General features: G+C 50.3%; 5 protein-coding genes across 5 annotated transcripts; 3 read left to right on the forward strand and 2 right to left on the reverse strand.

Annotated features, from left to right (window-relative positions):
- The first annotated feature begins 192 nt into the window (after window positions 1–192).
- ONS95_015044 (uncharacterized protein) lies at window positions 193–1,077 on the forward strand. Its single transcript, XM_058508729.1, has one exon. The coding sequence runs from the start codon at window positions 617–619 to the stop codon at window positions 1,037–1,039; it is 423 nt and encodes a 140-aa protein (XP_058362629.1). The 5' UTR covers window positions 193–616; the 3' UTR covers window positions 1,040–1,077.
- Window positions 1,078–5,019: 3,942 nt separating this feature from the next.
- On the forward strand, window positions 5,020–6,830 carry ONS95_007792 (uncharacterized protein; the record flags this gene model as incomplete). Its single annotated transcript, XM_058501312.1, has 5 exons — window positions 5,020–5,243; window positions 5,619–5,723; window positions 5,786–5,926; window positions 6,003–6,777; window positions 6,828–6,830. 5 exons carry the CDS (start codon window positions 5,020–5,022, stop codon window positions 6,828–6,830), a joined length of 1,248 nt encoding a protein of 415 aa, XP_058362630.1.
- Window positions 6,831–9,119: 2,289 nt separating this feature from the next.
- Window positions 9,120–11,702, reverse strand: ONS95_007793 (uncharacterized protein). The gene is made up of 5 exons (XM_058501313.1): window positions 11,606–11,702; window positions 10,965–11,552; window positions 10,654–10,916; window positions 9,841–10,579; window positions 9,120–9,727 (listed from the first exon to the last, which is right to left on the reverse strand). The coding sequence occupies exons 1-4, from the start codon at window positions 11,679–11,681 to the stop codon at window positions 9,869–9,871; spliced, it is 1,638 nt and encodes a 545-aa protein (XP_058362631.1). The 5' UTR covers window positions 11,682–11,702; the 3' UTR covers window positions 9,120–9,727; window positions 9,841–9,868.
- A 571-nt stretch (window positions 11,703–12,273) lies between these two features.
- NUP62CL (Nucleoporin-62 C-terminal-like protein) lies at window positions 12,274–14,377 on the forward strand (the record flags this gene model as incomplete). Its single annotated transcript, XM_058501314.1, has 2 exons — window positions 12,274–14,133; window positions 14,186–14,377. 2 exons carry the CDS (start codon window positions 12,274–12,276, stop codon window positions 14,375–14,377), a joined length of 2,052 nt encoding a protein of 683 aa, XP_058362632.1.
- Window positions 14,378–14,692: 315 nt separating this feature from the next.
- On the reverse strand, window positions 14,693–15,205 carry ONS95_007795 (uncharacterized protein; the record flags this gene model as incomplete). Its single annotated transcript, XM_058501315.1, has 4 exons — window positions 14,693–14,696; window positions 14,772–14,807; window positions 14,873–15,004; window positions 15,072–15,205. 4 exons carry the CDS (start codon window positions 15,203–15,205, stop codon window positions 14,693–14,695), a joined length of 306 nt encoding a protein of 101 aa, XP_058362633.1.
- Window positions 15,206–15,828: the final 623 nt, after the last annotated feature.

Here is a 15,828-nt window from a genome sequence, read left to right on the forward strand (position 1 = left end):
TGGAGTTTGAGGGGAAGAACCCACCAGAACGGGATGAAAGTAAGCAAGAACAAAACCTTGCGACATACGATTCTTTCTCGTAGAGAGTTAAATACTTAGGTAGGTACAGAGTTGATACCGGCTTTTGCATCTAGATTGGGAAGTTGATGCATGAAGACCATCGGAAGGACGGATACTTCATGCAAGGTACAGCTGCAAACAAGATGAGAATATAACTTCCATATGCCCACATCAAGAAGAAATATGCTGGATGTGTGGCACTGACTTCGTCTGTCTGCTTGATGCCACGACTTTCTCACAGCTCGGCTCGTTATTAAAAGCAAGGTTCAAGAGGACAGATGAGCAGACTGTTAAATGGCACCTCTATTAGCAGGAAAGGTACTGGGCTACGATGCAGCAACGCTCTGGCCACATTGCGGAATCATTGAGAGCATCAGAAGCAAGCCTTATGAAAAGCCCCTATTCTTCTTATTTGCTTTCCTGGACAGAACGGAGAAGTTTGTCTGGCGCACACGCAGGAAAATAGAATCACAACATAACCTCGCCTAAGGGAGGGAGATAGTAGTCAGCTCAGCACCGCCTCTTGAACCACGGTACGGCCACCGGAGCTGTCGTTATGTGCAACCATACATACACATACATACATACATACGGCCATGTTTTCCCTCACACACACCAAAGAAAAGAGGCGTTCAAACGTGCAGATCATTTTCGTGGAGTCCGTTTCCGGGTTTTCAGCCCCTCTCTCATCGGCGTCCCCTCCTCCTTGGCCGCCCTTTTCCATCCGGCTGTCCAAACAGAGGACCAACTGTGCAAGCATCCTGCACAAATTCGAGATGCACAATCCAGATCCGAGGGACAACAAATGCAGAGCAGCTGCTACAGTAGTGGGAGGGAGAGATCCCCGTCCACCGTGCAATGCAGCATCAACCAACAGGCCACAGCACCAGAGCACCAGAGCACGCCGTGGCCGTGGCTGGAAAGTCCAAGGTACGCGAAGTGCAGTGCTACGAGTACAGGCTTACTCCGTACAGGCTAGCTAGCACCGATGGCCCCAGTCCCAGTCCCAGTCCCAGTCCCAGTCCCAGTCCCAGACCCAGTCCCTTACGAGGAATCCTAAGCCTAAGCCTCGTGTGGCCCACCCAAAACCTAACTCGCGCATCCTCGTTCGGCCTGGGGTGCCCTGGTCTTCGCGCCAGGTCGACAGAAAAAACGACCGATGCATGTTTCTCTCTGTGTCTCTCGGTCCAAGCTGAAAAACTGCCCGCCCTGACCACCAAGCTGCGCTACGCTACGCTACGCTACAGTACTGGAAGTTGGAACAGGGCAGAGCAGAACACCTCGACCGCCAGGAACACTGGCTGATCGCTGGCAGAGCTCCTGATGTAAATTTAAAATACTAACTCAACACTACTGAAAAGCACATGGCATGGAACTGCATACAGTAGAAAGTGACTCGCGGATTGACAAACGTACCTTAGGTAGCCAGAGTCATCCACCTAATCACTGGCCACAAAGCCCAAATGCCTACTTAGCCACTTGATCTAGTCCTGCGCCTGCACGACGAACTTTCGCACTACCACTCACTACACGGCATAGAGTTTAGGGGAGCTAGCTCCCCATTCCATCCTCCCCTCCCCTCCTTCTTACCCAATACCCAATACCCACACTCGCACGCTCGCTCGCTCGCGCGCGCGCTATTACACACCTGCACTTACCCTCACTCACTCAACTCACCTGCCTTACCTACCTTACCCTTCTCTCCTCCCTCTTCTCCCACCTCCCCATCCCACCGTCATCACAAGTCGACCCTATCGAAGTCGTTCTGCCGGTCTGTTTGCGTCAATTGTTTCCTGTCGATATCTCGGTCCTTCGTGTCCTTTCGTATCGCCGGTGTTTGCGAATTTACTGCTTTCCCATCGGAATCCTAGTTTTTCAGCAGGTCAAACGTAAGTTGGAGGGAGATCTCACGCCTCACTGGACCGCACGCGATAGAGGCTCAGTCCCAACACAACCCCTCACCGGCTATGCCCATACCACTGCCAGAGCTCTGCTTGCCCGGACTGGATGCCGTAACGCTCGGAAGTACTGTTGCATTCTGGAAATCCAGATGCCAAAGATGGGCGTCTGGAGACTGCTGGCGCAAACTTTGCTTCAACGTCGCCAGTTTGCATTGCAGGTCTTCCGGATGCGCGTTTGATGGCAAGCTTAGCGCAAAGCTCTACAGCAGTGGGCAGCTAGTTTCTAGAGCTCAACAGCAATTGGATCCGCTGCTTCAAACTAGCCAGAATTAACTTTGCTGACCTTGGTTGTGTTGTGTCAGGATTTGAAGTCATCCTCAGCGATTCTTCCCGCGAATACCACCATCTTTGAGAACTTTTCGTCTACGAATCCTCTGCTGTCGCAAGCGCTGTCACAATTGTCGAGTCGATTTCCGTCACGCTTGTCGCTTCCAGTGCCTTTTCGCCGCAGTAACGACTTTACGAAGGTTGGGTTGGATATCTTCTTCGTACTGGTATTGGAATTTTCTTGAGGTAAGCAATGCCTCCGGATATCCCTCTTGTGGTTGGCAGACCCTTCCAAGAATGGCGGAAGACACCGGTGCTGGATTGGAATACATCAACTCAGAAGCTGTGCATTTGAAAATCATGGGGAAAGCTGTCATGGGCTTAGGCCGTGGCATATGCGCAAAGCTCTCCCCTCGAGTGGCACTAGACTGGCCGCCCAGTTGCGTAGCCAGTAGAGCCATAGAAAACAGAAATTTCCTTTGTTTGCAAACGAAACATGCATTTTGCCAGCACCAAAGCTGCTCTGGCAGACTCACTGCATTGCCTTGGAATTTGCGCGTAAACCAACAAACTTTGTTGTCACTTTACTCGTTAACGAAAATGAGCGACTCCATTGAGCTCGCCTACGAGGGAGGCGGCAACATTTGCTCTGTAGCGGAGCTGTACAAGTGACAAACCTCCAGGGTTATGGACAGCGCTCCAGAATGTAATGGAGACTGAGTCTGGTAACACAGAGCATTCAAACAGCGGACTCTTGACGATGCACTCTCTTACGAGCCTGAAAGCTTCCTTGCAAGTCGAGTCGTGTGGGGTGTTTCGTACTTGGAAGATGGACATGCTGCGTCGCTTGCCGTTCGTCTCATTGCATGTCGGTGGAGCCAGAGGGACTTCGACTTTCATCCAAGTGGATTGTTAGTTAAAAGATTTATGAAAAGGCTTGGGCGGATGAGATGGGCAGACAAAGGATTGGCTCCTTGGAGCATGGAGTTCCTACACGTGCCTAGCAGTTCCAGCTCCCTTCCTCCTCACCCTCTTGTCCAAGGCTGCACACGTCGTGTGCAGCCAATGTTGTTGCGGCATATTTGCGTATGTTACTGCTCATGCCTGCCTCTTGTTTTGGCTAGTGAACAGGGACGTCCACCTGGAACTTCAAAACTTCTTGGACATGTTTCTGGACTACTGTGCCATCCGGATGCAATGGCTGTATGTCTTGAGTCGTAGTCATGACGTTGAAAGGACAGGATGGACCTCGGAGAGGCGTGGTTCGGAATTCTGGCACATCGCTGTCAGTAAACAGGACCACTGGCAGAAGTGCTCTGGGAACATCATACAAGGCGGAGCTACTCCTTTGATCCCCGTCTTCTCTCACAGCTTGCATCTGTCCTACCGACGGTTTGTTCGACAGTGGTCTGAAAAGAGTCTTTTCTTTCGCGAGCTAGGACAAGTCCTTGCAGCTGGTACGGCAATACATAGGCAAGCTTGGAAGGAGGTGCAAATGCAGTGCTGTTCAAAACTTCTTCGACCGTGTGGTTTCCGCTGCTTTGTAGTCCATTGTATTGACCGAACCAAGTGGTTGGCGGAAGAGGGTCGCGACTGCTGTTAGTATTCGAAGTAAGTTTACCAACCTCAAGGCTTCGAAAAACTTCAAAACTTCAAGTAATCCACGCTTTTGATCACCGTACATGGAACACTGCTCAACAAGTTCCTTTGAGTCTGATTATTGTCTGTTGTTGAAATTCTGCGCATTGAGTTCTGATGTCGTTAGTTGGTGTTATCTGCATGTGAGGACTGAGACTCACATATTCGCTCAGGCTGATGAGAGGCACACGAACAAAACTACACCATGGCCCACGTGCCGTGCCACCATTCTCCTATTTCGAATTGCACTTCTGATGAATTGTTGCTCTTCTTGCGCGCTCTGTTTGGTCCCGTCCAGTTCTGCTCTGGCTCTTGAGAGTGTTATCTGGCATTTTGTCCGATTCGAAGATTCTCTTGACATGCTCAGCCTCTCCACCAGCGCTTTCCGAGCATTATATTCTTCTAGGGCACTGCTGTATTGGCCTTGTAACCAAATTTGCCATGTACTGACGCCATACTTCGGGCTGCTTGAATTACTAGGTAGCTGTTGTTGAGTTCTAGCCGTTGCATCGTGGTCAAGGACCAGCAAGTACCTTTATGGAAGGGACTGTCAGCTAGTTGGTCGTTCTACTCATAATACATTCAATAGATGAATCACATAGTGTGTGACGTAATCCGCGATCTCTGTTATGTTGGAGAAAAAAATCAAGCTGTTCCCTCTAGCTAGGCTCTGGCTTGTGAGATTTCTTGACCAGCCTTGATTGTATTTCCTTGAAGTCTGCAGCTTGCAAAACTCATCTCACTCTTTCTGCAATTCATCGGACGCGGCATAACCTTCCCAATACCTTCCGCATCTCTCCACGGGTCTTATACAGCTTTCTATCCATATTCCGTTTTAGGGTCTGCTAGCTACTCACTACTACTCAAGCGCCATTGATTCACTCCGGGAGCCTCGCTAACTAGCCTTAAATAGACCACGTCGCCTTCGCCTTCGATCTTCCAACTTCATCTTCTTTCCACAACAACTTCGTCCTTCAACCTCTCTCGACCTCACCACCCACAACACTCCTCCACCTCTCCCTCTTTTATTTCACACAGTACACGCTTGTAAACCCCTTACACACTTTCACCCGTCGCACACGTCAAGATCAAAATGGCGTTTCAATACGACCCAAATCAACAACAAAACCAGTTCTCTCAGGAGAATGCTGGCAACGGTATGCAACAGCAACAAGGCCCTCCACCACCTTCAAGCATGCAGCCACCTCAGGCTGGACAGCAACAAGGTGGCCAAGAAGGTGGATCTCCTGCCCCTTTCCAACAACAAGGTGGCCAAGAAGGAGGTAGCGTCAGCGGCGACGCGAAGACCACACTTTGGTAAGTCAACAGACACTCATTCGTTATTCACCGTCACCTTCCCTTCTCAGTACACTCCCCTCCCTTAATCACAACCACTGCGCTCTTGCCACTATCACTCCTAGCTCGCTCTCGACGCGATCAAGGCTTCACTGTTTGTGTGGCTCTTTCGGATTGCGCACGGTCGCAATCCACTAACCACCCATTTCCATCACACACTCATACCTCCTTGGAACACTTCTTTACCTGTTGCGTTCTTACCAATTGAACGAACTCTCCGCCTTCTGTCCCCAAGTGCTCCTTCCCGTCTCGTCTCCCCTCCTCGTCCGGGGTTGACTTACTCACCACCCGCTACGCTATCAGAGACTCAACACGACCAGAACTAACACTTGTCAGGATGGGCGAGCTTGAGCCATGGATCGACGAGAACTTCATCAGATCTGTTTGGTTCGGCATGGGAGAATCCGTCAATGTGAAGATGATTAGAGACAAGTTCTCTGGGTGAGTAACTTCAATATTGTCAGATTATGCGCCGATCTTCTCACTAATGCATATTATTACAGAAATGCTGGCTACTGCTTCATCGACTTTGCCAACCCCGCCGCCGCTGCGAAGGCCCTCTCACTGAACGGTTCCATGATCCCTAACACCTCCCGACCATTCAAGCTGAATTGGGCTTCTGGCGGTGGGCTTGCTGATAGACGGTCAGATTCCCGGTTCATAATCCTATTCTTCTATGTTCCCTATCTACTTGGAATATAAAGCTGACGAGACATACAGTGATGACCGCGGTCCTGAATTCTCTATCTTTGTCGGCGATCTAGGACCAGAGGTCAACGAGTATGTCCTGGTTTCCCTTTTCCAGGCTCGCTTCCCGTCTTGTAAATCTGCCAAGATTATGACGGATCCTATTTCTGGTATGTCCCGTGGCTATGGGTTTGTTCGCTTCGCAGACGAGCAGGACCAACAACGTGCCTTAAGCGAGATGCAAGGCGTCTACTGTGGCAATCGTCCCATGCGCATCTCGACAGCCACACCAAAGAACAAATCTGGCGGCGGTGGCCCAGCCGGTGGCATGCCCATGCAAGGTGGACCTGCTATGGGACCTGGTATGCCAGCTGCTCCTGGTATGTACAGCATGGGTGCTCCACCACCAATGGGCTATGGAGGTGGTGGCTACGGTGCACCTCAGCCAATGAACCAGTTTACCGATCCTAATAACACCACCGTCTTCGTTGGAGGTCTCTCTGGTTACGTTACCGAGGATGAGCTCCGCTCTTTCTTCCAGGGCTTCGGTGAGATCACCTACGTCAAGATCCCACCCGGAAAGGGATGCGGCTTTGTCCAATTCGTTCAGCGCCACGCCGCCGAGATGGCCATCAACCAGATGCAGGGTTACCCAATTGGCAACTCCCGTGTTCGTCTATCCTGGGGCCGCTCTCAAAACAACTCTGGACCAGCTGGCACTCCGTACCGCCCAGCTCCACCTCCACCCCAATACTCATCCATGGGCATGCCTCCCGCACACCCATACGGCCAATTTCAACCTCTGCAGGTAAGCAGGAATCCTCGTGATGATGCTTCAATTCTTCTAACCTCTCGCAGTAAGCGTCATATTTCCATGTCCCGGAACGGAGTATAGCGCATGGCGTCTTGCACAGTCAACTTTTGATCTTCACGTTAGTGGCTTCAGCTTTACTTCTTTTCTAACCCCGCCTGGATGGCTGTTTCTCCTCTTAGCGTTACTTCAAAAGTATCGGATGGGTGGGGATCTGCATTTCCATGATGCCATGTACAAAAAGTGCATTAGATGTCTCTTTTTCACGTGTCCACGAAGGGTCTGACATGCGCTGCTTTTTCCTCCTACACATGTACGCTCTGAGCTTGTTTCTCTATTTTGGCTCCAGCTTGTTGGCTAATGTTGTCTGTCTGCGGGAGGTTGTGGGGAGCATCACTGGTTTCCAAACCGCAATCACGTTTCTTTTCCTCGTTCTCAAAAGCCTCAAAAAGTTTAGACTCTCTTTCTATCCCCAACACATATAGGGTGTCTTGCTGTTTGTGCGAGCTCTCCTAGCAATGTATCCTCAGTATTACAACAGTAGTGTCTATCAGTTCTCCGTCCTGCCTGGTGCACGAATTTTCCTTCCATGCTCAGATCCTGACCATACCCTCTCCAATCACCAGTATGACAAGAACTCCGGAATGGTTCTCATTACTCTTTCAAAATTCTCCATTGCCTGTGTTACTAAGTATTTTACTCCTTGGCTGGTTTAGGACCATCCATATTTTCTTACATTTCCACTCTCCCAAAAGCAGCAGCTGTAAAAATAGGCCTTCGTTCTTTGACATCAAACCGACATCGCAGATCCCTTCATCAGCTCATGACAACGGGTTCCTTGTCTTAATCTCTAAGAATGTATTGCTAACAGCCATGTTTCTGCAGACTGACGCCTCCCCTTGAATCTGTGAAGATCGCAGACGGCATGCCCCTTAGTCGCTCCTCTAGCCGGTACCAGCTCAACCTGTCTGTCTCTTACTCTGTTAACGCAAGAGATACCTCCGACTTTCACTGGCAACTCCCTGGCGCTTATTAAATACGGTTCGCATTCTTCCTGGTTTCACTCCATGGTATTTTCTTCAGCTCTGCAACTCAACGTTTCGAAATCTCCCTTCTACACCTCAGCAATCTTCAGTCTCAGCTCGCGTACCTATTTGATGCATCGACTCTGGCATGTCTAGCGGTTCTTTCTTCATTGCGGATACCCCTTTGCGAACTTTGATAAGGACAGATTCTTGACGTTTACATGCATTGCGACTCGGCCCTTCCTTTTCATATGTCCTCATCAGTCTCTCCTTGCTGCGATGGTTCTTACGTGGAGCATTTGTTTTTCTTTGCTTCGGTTCATTACGCGATTCTCGATTCTGGATTTTCGACTCTAAACTTTCAACTCTACTTCAAAAGGTGCGTTGCATTCTCCGGCGGTTACGCATACGATGGACGAAAAACGATGATACGATAGGTTGTTGCTTTGCGGTCGATATGGTGCGTTGCGATTGGGGATACATCGATAGTTGCTGGACTTCTTTCGGACTAGGCGCATTGCATGGTTTTGCTTGAGCGATGGTTTTCCCCCCTCATTACACATTACGCTTGGGGTTGTACGTCTTCTACACCTCACAGGATTAGCTGTGTCACCACACCTTCTCTTGGCCAGTACTGGTAGCACTGCCCGTTTTCCTTCGTTTTTCATGACATTGCATTACTTGCTCCTGTGTTCTTGCATCACACAGTCTTCCTACTGACCTCAAGTGGTGGGCTCTTACAATCGGGTGCAGTTGACTGCAAAAGCGCTCGCATTTTCTTTCGTAACCCAGGATCTCGTCGTTCTTCGGTCGATCTTGATCTCGATTCGATGCCTCTCTATTCTGCCTGATACTTTCCTTGTGGTTGGTCTCTCGATTCCTGAGATAGGATTACTGCGCATGCCTACTTGCCCTTAAGGCTCATAATCGTTGTTCTTTGCATGGATATCAATAAGAATTTGCACTTGCTCTGGTCTCTTCGCTATGATTCAATGCGCCGTGGAATTCACTTAATCCACCGGCGTCTGGTGCTGGTGAGATGGTAGGTAATCGAATGTCCCGGTAATCCACGCCGTTCTTGCGCCATGACAACTTTCTCATTGCAATTTCGTAGGAGTGGCTTAGGAGATATGTGTGCCTTCATATGGAGGTCTATGTTCAGGATGGTATCTAAAGCCGCATTTGGAATTCCGAATCTCGCCACTGGAGCTCATATGTTGTTCAATCACTCAACGTTCTTTACTACTCTAGAGTGAAAGGTATTTTGTTCAAACTTTGAGAATTGATTTAGATAGTAGACATGTCATTGTTGTATACTGTATACCCAGAACCCCAACTCACACCAGATGTTGTTAAAAGAGACTCATTCTGCACCTATTATAAGTAATACAACCCTAGAATAATTTGAGTGATAGGCTTGTTTCCCCTTCTACTCCTGCCATTCCAGTACCTTTGGAGTTTCCAATGATGGCATCTTCTTCGCTTCTTTGCCGAATTTGTTCACTATTTCCGGATGACAGGCTTGCTTTACTTTAAAGGTACTGAACTGTCCAGCCCTCCAACCATCCAGCCCCATTAAGATCCAATCTCTTTCAGTTCGAGGGTGAGAATGATGCAAGACGTGTGGCCAACAATAAGTTGGTACGAATGACCCTCCATTAACTGTAGTCCCAAAGCACCTGTAGGCTGGCCATGTCATGGTCAGCTTTCCAACAATCAAAGAAGAGAGGGTGCTTTATAAAGTGATAATTCTCAGGCTGACTTGTTGATATACGGTAGACGACGATGAAAGTCTTTTCAACTCGAATAGAGCACTCATCGTTCACTCGCTGAGAAAGTGGACTTTGGAATTTGACATCTCTCCACTAAAATACGTTGGTGATAGGTGACGCTCGTCGTTGTCTCGTGCTTCGCGGCTCATACTAGCCAAATTGTTACTACAACTAAAGACAGAAGCTGGCTTATGCCACTACCTCATGGAAATGTGGTCTTTGGGTGGCTCCTGAAGATCAGGTCTTGATTGGGTATTACTAACGCCTACTCCTGCTACACACAGCTCCATGTCACTTCCGTACTTTTCTAGCATGCTTCACCAGATTCTCAATTACACCCTCAAAGGCCTCCCTATCGCCCAACTTCTCATCCGTCCTTTTAGTCCAGTATTCTAACACTTCCTTGGCGGTCCCCTGCATATCCTCCAACTTCTTGACGTGGGCTTTCAGCTCTTCCAATGTGAGACCTTCTAATGCCTCATCCGTGAAGCTGCAAAGCTGCCTTGCTGATATGAGGTCGAGTTGTGGAGCCGGAGGTGGTCCTTTCCTCCGCCGTGAGTCTGATCGAGATGGCTTGCCTTGCGAGTCGACGGACGTGGAGGAAGCGTTTCCTTCGCCTTGCTTGAGACGAGATATCGGGCGGGACTCGGTCGAGTTTCTGGGTGAGCCAGAGGCTGGGTTGAGGTTCATGGATGGAAGAATGAGCTTCTTCTGCTTGGAAGCTGGGAGAATCTCGTCGAGGTCGACTGGCACCCCGAGTGAGACAAGGAATAACCTCCTGATTCGAGACCGGATCCAGTTTGGTGGTTGTAGTGGTGGAGGAGCCACGAGTTGTGACCATAGAGAAGCGCTTCTAGGTGTTAAGAAAATGGAGTTCTCGGCTGAAAGTGGTGGTAGGACAGATGTATGAATTGAGTCTGACGGGAAAAGAGCGTTCATATACTTCTCAGTTGCAGCTTGTATATCTTCCGGGGAGTCGAGTTCTGCGAAATCAAGGACGGGCTGAGGGTGGATTAACAATGGGTCATTTTTGTAGACGGGGCAATTTGTATAAACCCAGTATAATTGCTACTTACAAATGAAGGTGTTATTGGTATAGACTGTGGTGGAGGGGGAGCAGGTGCCGCCTCCTGGAAACCATCATCAAAATCACCGAACTCTGCATCCTCCCCTTCTTCAAAATCATCGAAATCGTCGCCAAATCCACCATCCGACCCATCCTCATCCTCGTTATATTCGTCTGTAGTGACAGGTGTCGGCCCCTTCCTTCCAGCCGCAGAAGACTTCCGCCTCGCGTGGTTTATAATTGGGGACCTAGCACCAGGAGACGTTGGCGACCCTGATCCGGTCAATCGCTCTGAAGTACAAGATATCGAAATTCCCTTACCTGGTGTCTCGCCCACTTCCTCCACAATATCTGGCTCCGCATCTCCTCTCCTCAACTCGTAGGCCTTTGTCCCTGGAACTTCTCCGTGTCGAGGGCTAGAGTCTATCTTTTCTACCTTTGTAATGGGAATCGGGAGGTCTCCAGGGGTGCTACCTGCTCGAGAGCGGGTGCTTGAAGAGCGGCTGCGTTCTCCAGATCTCACAACAAGATCTGGCACAGCATCTGCGGCACGCATATCGTGCGCCAAAGTCCCCGGGACCTCTCCATGGCTCGGAGACGAGGGGTCGACCTTCTCAACTATCATCAATGGAATAGGCTGCCCTCCGGGAGGTGTAGAAGGCTTGCTGATAGGTGTGCTAATCCTTGGTGTCGTGTGCTCAGGAACAATTGCTATCTCATCAGGTGCAGCGTCCTGCTCTCGCAGACGGTAGGCCTCGGTTCCAGGTTCTTCTCCATAGCTGGCCTCGTCGTCCACCTTCTCAACTCGAGTATGGGGGACTTTTACCGCAGGAACAGGGGTGTCGTCCGTGGATGTTGGCTCCAGGCCAGACTGAGCGTCCGAGAAGTGGTCCTCGGAATCTGACGATTCTAGAAATTGTCAGTGTAAGGTCAGGCTTGCGAGAAATAGACGTAATTCTTACCCAAGTCGTGTGCTCCTGGGTCGTCGATGCTTGATCTGGCTGGCGGCTCCAAGCGCTCATCATGGTCGTCTGCCATGTTTCGGTCAATGGGACTTCGGGTAGATCTGGTATTGATGCTGCTGCTGCTGTTGTATTAGAAGGCCAGAAAACTCTCCCAGAGGAAGCAAGCGAAAGGCCAGTCTTCCACCTCCTGCTCTTGAGGACTGTTGTTGCAAAGCAAAAGCCCCCTTTCGACGTTCTAGAGCGAGGAGCTCTCGTTCTGCCAAGTCTTCAACCCTGCCCTGCCCTCTCTGTCTCTCCACCCATGCATGCTCGTGCCAAAGACAAGGCCAGCGCCAGCCCACTGCCCAGCCTGATCCAAAGCGCGCTAAAATTTTGGAACTTCCAACGCGCTTCATTCAATCAACCCCAGCCGAGTTATTAAGGTAAGGTACTGTTGTTGCACCTTCGTACAACGCACCGCTTCAATCGCATTTCCTGCGAATGCCTTTTGTCCCATCAACACAAACCGAGGCCGCAGAAGCTGCACCTTAAATTCATTCGAAAGGTTCCTTTGTCTCGCGCTTTCTCATAAACCCAAAGCTAACCAGAGCTTCCACAGATCGAGACCTCGACTTCGATATAGCCTTCGATTGAGCAACGACTTCCTCTCTGGACGATAAGCAATCATGGCGAATAACGGCAAATCTTCCTTCAGCTTTGGCAGTGCGGCAGGGACAAGCACTGGTCAAAGTCCCTTCGCAGGCTTTGGATCGACTACACCTAGCACGTCCTCTCCTTTTGGCGCAGCCCAAACCACTACAGCAAAGCCAGCAGGGTCTACAGGCTCAAGTCTCTTTGGAAACTTGGCATCAGGACCAACTTCGTTTGGCGGTGGATCTACAGCGGGTGGTCAGGCTCCAAGTTTTGGCGGCGCCAAACCAGCTTCCAACCCAGCTTCAGGAGCGTCAACACCAAATCTTTTCGGAGGAAGTACAGGAGCTACTCCAGGTGGGATGTTTGGCAGCCAAGCAGCATCATCGAGCACCACTACTCCTGGTCTATTCGGCACAGCAAATGCGACGACACCCAGCTTTGGAGGGGCAGGCGGATTCAAGTTCGGCCAGGCAAAGGAAAACAGTGAAGCTTCAACCCCGGCGAATAACGAGAACAAAGCACCTACTGCTGGCGGACTTTTTGGTGGTAATGTCACCAAGCCCGCTGGGTCAAGTCTATTCAATGCTGCTTCGGCAGGAACAACGACCCCAGCCAAACCCGCCTTCAGCTTTGCCAACTCTACTACTCCTGCTGGTCCTCCTCCTACGGACAATCCCCAATCCAAATCATTATTTGGGTCTGTCGGTCAACCCTCTTTTGGAACATCGAAGCCCGCCGAAGCCTCTTCAACTCCAGCGACTACCAGCTCCCTCTTCTCAAACCCTGCGACCACATCCAGCGGTGGTGGAATGTTCTCTGGCGGAAAGCCTCCTGCCACCTCTGGAACAGGGTCGGCCCAAACCCCTGTGACCAGCTCAGCTCCGAAGCCCACCTTCAGCTTCCAGAGCAGCACTCCAGCAACCACCACTACCAGTGCTCAACCTTCATCCACAGCGCCAGCTGCGACAAGCAGCCTGTTCAATAAGACCCCAGCTACTGGAACATCTGCCCCATCTCCATTTGGTGGTTTCAAGCCAAGCACAACAGCTGCGGCTTCTGCATCTCCTATGTTCAGTGCTGCTCCAGCCAGTACTTCCGCAGCGCCCTCCACAACCCCCAGTCTGTTCGGTGGGTTGAAAGCAAGTCCCCAGCCAGCATCGGCCGCAGCCGCCTCTTCTGCAACCTCGACATCAAATACTACTGCCGCTTCGACAACCCCAAGTCTCTTTCCCACTTCAACTTCGACTGCGGCTCCAACCACTTCAGCACCAGCTTCCAGTGGACCGGGATCAGGTGCAGGCTCAGGTACTGGCCTGGGGTCTGGTCTAGGAGCCGGCCTCGGAGGAGGATCAGCAACTGGCGCAGCCAGCTCCCAAATAGGTCCTACGCAAGGATTTGGATCATCAACTACTGGACCTACACCTCAATTGACCCGTCTGAAGAACAAGACTATGGACGAGATCATCACTCGATGGGCATCTGACTTGTCGAGCTATCATAAGCAGTTCCAAGATCAAGCAGAAAAGGTAGCAGCCTGGGATAGATTGATGGTTGAGAATGGGGAGAAAATCCAGAAGCTGTATTTAAGCACATATGATGCTGAAAAACAGAGCGCGGAAATTGAACGTCAGTTGTCGAACGTGGAGAGTCAACAAGACGAATTGGCTTCTTGGCTCGACCGTTACGAGACAGAGGTTGATGATATGTTTCAACGCCAAGTTGGACAAGGGGAGACTCTGCAAGGTCCAGATCAAGAGAGAGAACGAACATTCAAGCTTGCCGAGAAGCTGACCGATAGACTTGACGATATGGGCAAGAATCTTTCAAGTATGATTGATGCCATCAATGATGCATCGACCACTTTGAGCAAGACTAGTAAAGCCGATGATCCTGTAAGTGCATACCTGAAGTTCAATTACTTTTGTTGCTAACGCTCTCTTCCAGTTGTCACATATTGTCCGGGTTTTGAATAGCCACTTAACACAATTGCAATGGATTGATGAGAATGCATCAGCTTTGCAAAACAAGATTGCCGAGTCCCAGAAGGGCGTCCAAAGCATTGGTCCAAATGGATATGGCGGACCGGAAAGTGAAGCTGCGGAATCATTCTACCGATCTGTCATGGGTAGAAAGTAGTAGATTAATTTGGTCGGAGGATTTACTTCAGGTTGGCGTTGGCACTTTATGTGGGCATCTTGAAAATGATCGAGGTTTGGGATTGGCAGCATTTGTTCGGTATTAAGCTATTGCAAGCCCGGATGGGTATTGAGAATCACGACAGGCACGATGAGAGAGTGTGTGCACAGTGTAAAGTAGACCAAAAAGAAGAGACAACAAGGCCATGAGAAGTGGTTGTTCTGTTGTGTCCCAAGGTGCTGCAAATCCACATGTTGTATACAATTCGTCATTCCTTCACCTGTCTCCTTTCCATGCCATGATCGCCGCAATATATCAGCTGTAGGAGCAATGACATTCAGCATTGCTTGATGCAAGCAGGCCTATCCTCCACATTGTACAAAGTTATACTTACTTCTGCTCGCCACCTTGACCTTTCGATATCTCGTTACTGCAGAGGTTCACTGTCAGCTATGTATCCCATTTGGTGTATTTCGTTCTGTGGCATGATCTTACATGTGGTCCTCGAGCTTCTTCAGGTGCTCGTGCTGCTCTGCCAACTTCTTCTTAAGCTCCAGAAGCTTCTCCTTCTCACGCATGCGGATGGCGTAGTCCTCATTGGCCTTCTCGCGCTTGGTGAATGCATCTCTATCGAAAGCAGAATTGTTAGCATTTGTCTGTGATATGATCAGGATTACCCCAGGGAGCTACGGACCCGGTACCGGTGCTCCGTGGAGCTCCAGTGTCGCCGCCAGCCATGGCTCGTGTGGTGGTTGAGAATGCAGCCCGGGATTGGAGGGATGAACGAAGAGCTGGGCGAACAGCTTTGGAAAGAGCTTGTCGATACATGATTGTTGAAGTATGGGAAGTGATTGAGATGGAGGGGGAAAGCTTCTGATTTGTACAACTGCACTGAGGGGTTGTCACTGTATGATGGAGGGTTGTGGTTGGAGGAGGTGCGTTGGGTTGACTGGTGCCGAGCGAGCTTGCTTGACTTGCGTGCAGTTGCAGCTTGAAAACAGGCCACCAGGCAGGTCAATTGGGGCACCGTACTCCGTATTTGCTCGGCATTTCTTCCTCCAAGACTGCTACAATGCCACGTGATGTTTGCTCCTACATAAGATCATGTGACCAGTGACCCCTCAATCCTCCCGTTGAGGTCCATTCTGGATCATGGATGTCGCAGGGCCGAAGAGGAGCCAGAGCCCCCAGCGTCATCGTGAGGTCAAGTTGCATGAATTTCTGGGAACTTTGGGTAGGGCTCCGCAAGATCTATTTTTCCGCAAAAGTATCGTGAAGGGCCTCCCCTCCCCTCCCTCCTCTCTACCTTACCTTTCCTCGCTTTCCTCACGGACTGAGTGTCCCAGCCCAGCCAACTCCAGCACTGCCACACTCGCCAGGACTACCTAGTACCAAGTAGTTTCCATTTCCAGGTCATCATCCAGCAGGTTTCACACTTTTGGCGATTGGGT

The sequence above is a fragment of the Cadophora gregata genome, assembly GCF_030347475.1.
Source record: "Cadophora gregata isolate MNR1 chromosome Unknown scaffold_2, whole genome shotgun sequence".
NCBI lineage: Eukaryota > Fungi > Ascomycota > Leotiomycetes > Helotiales > Ploettnerulaceae > Cadophora > Cadophora gregata.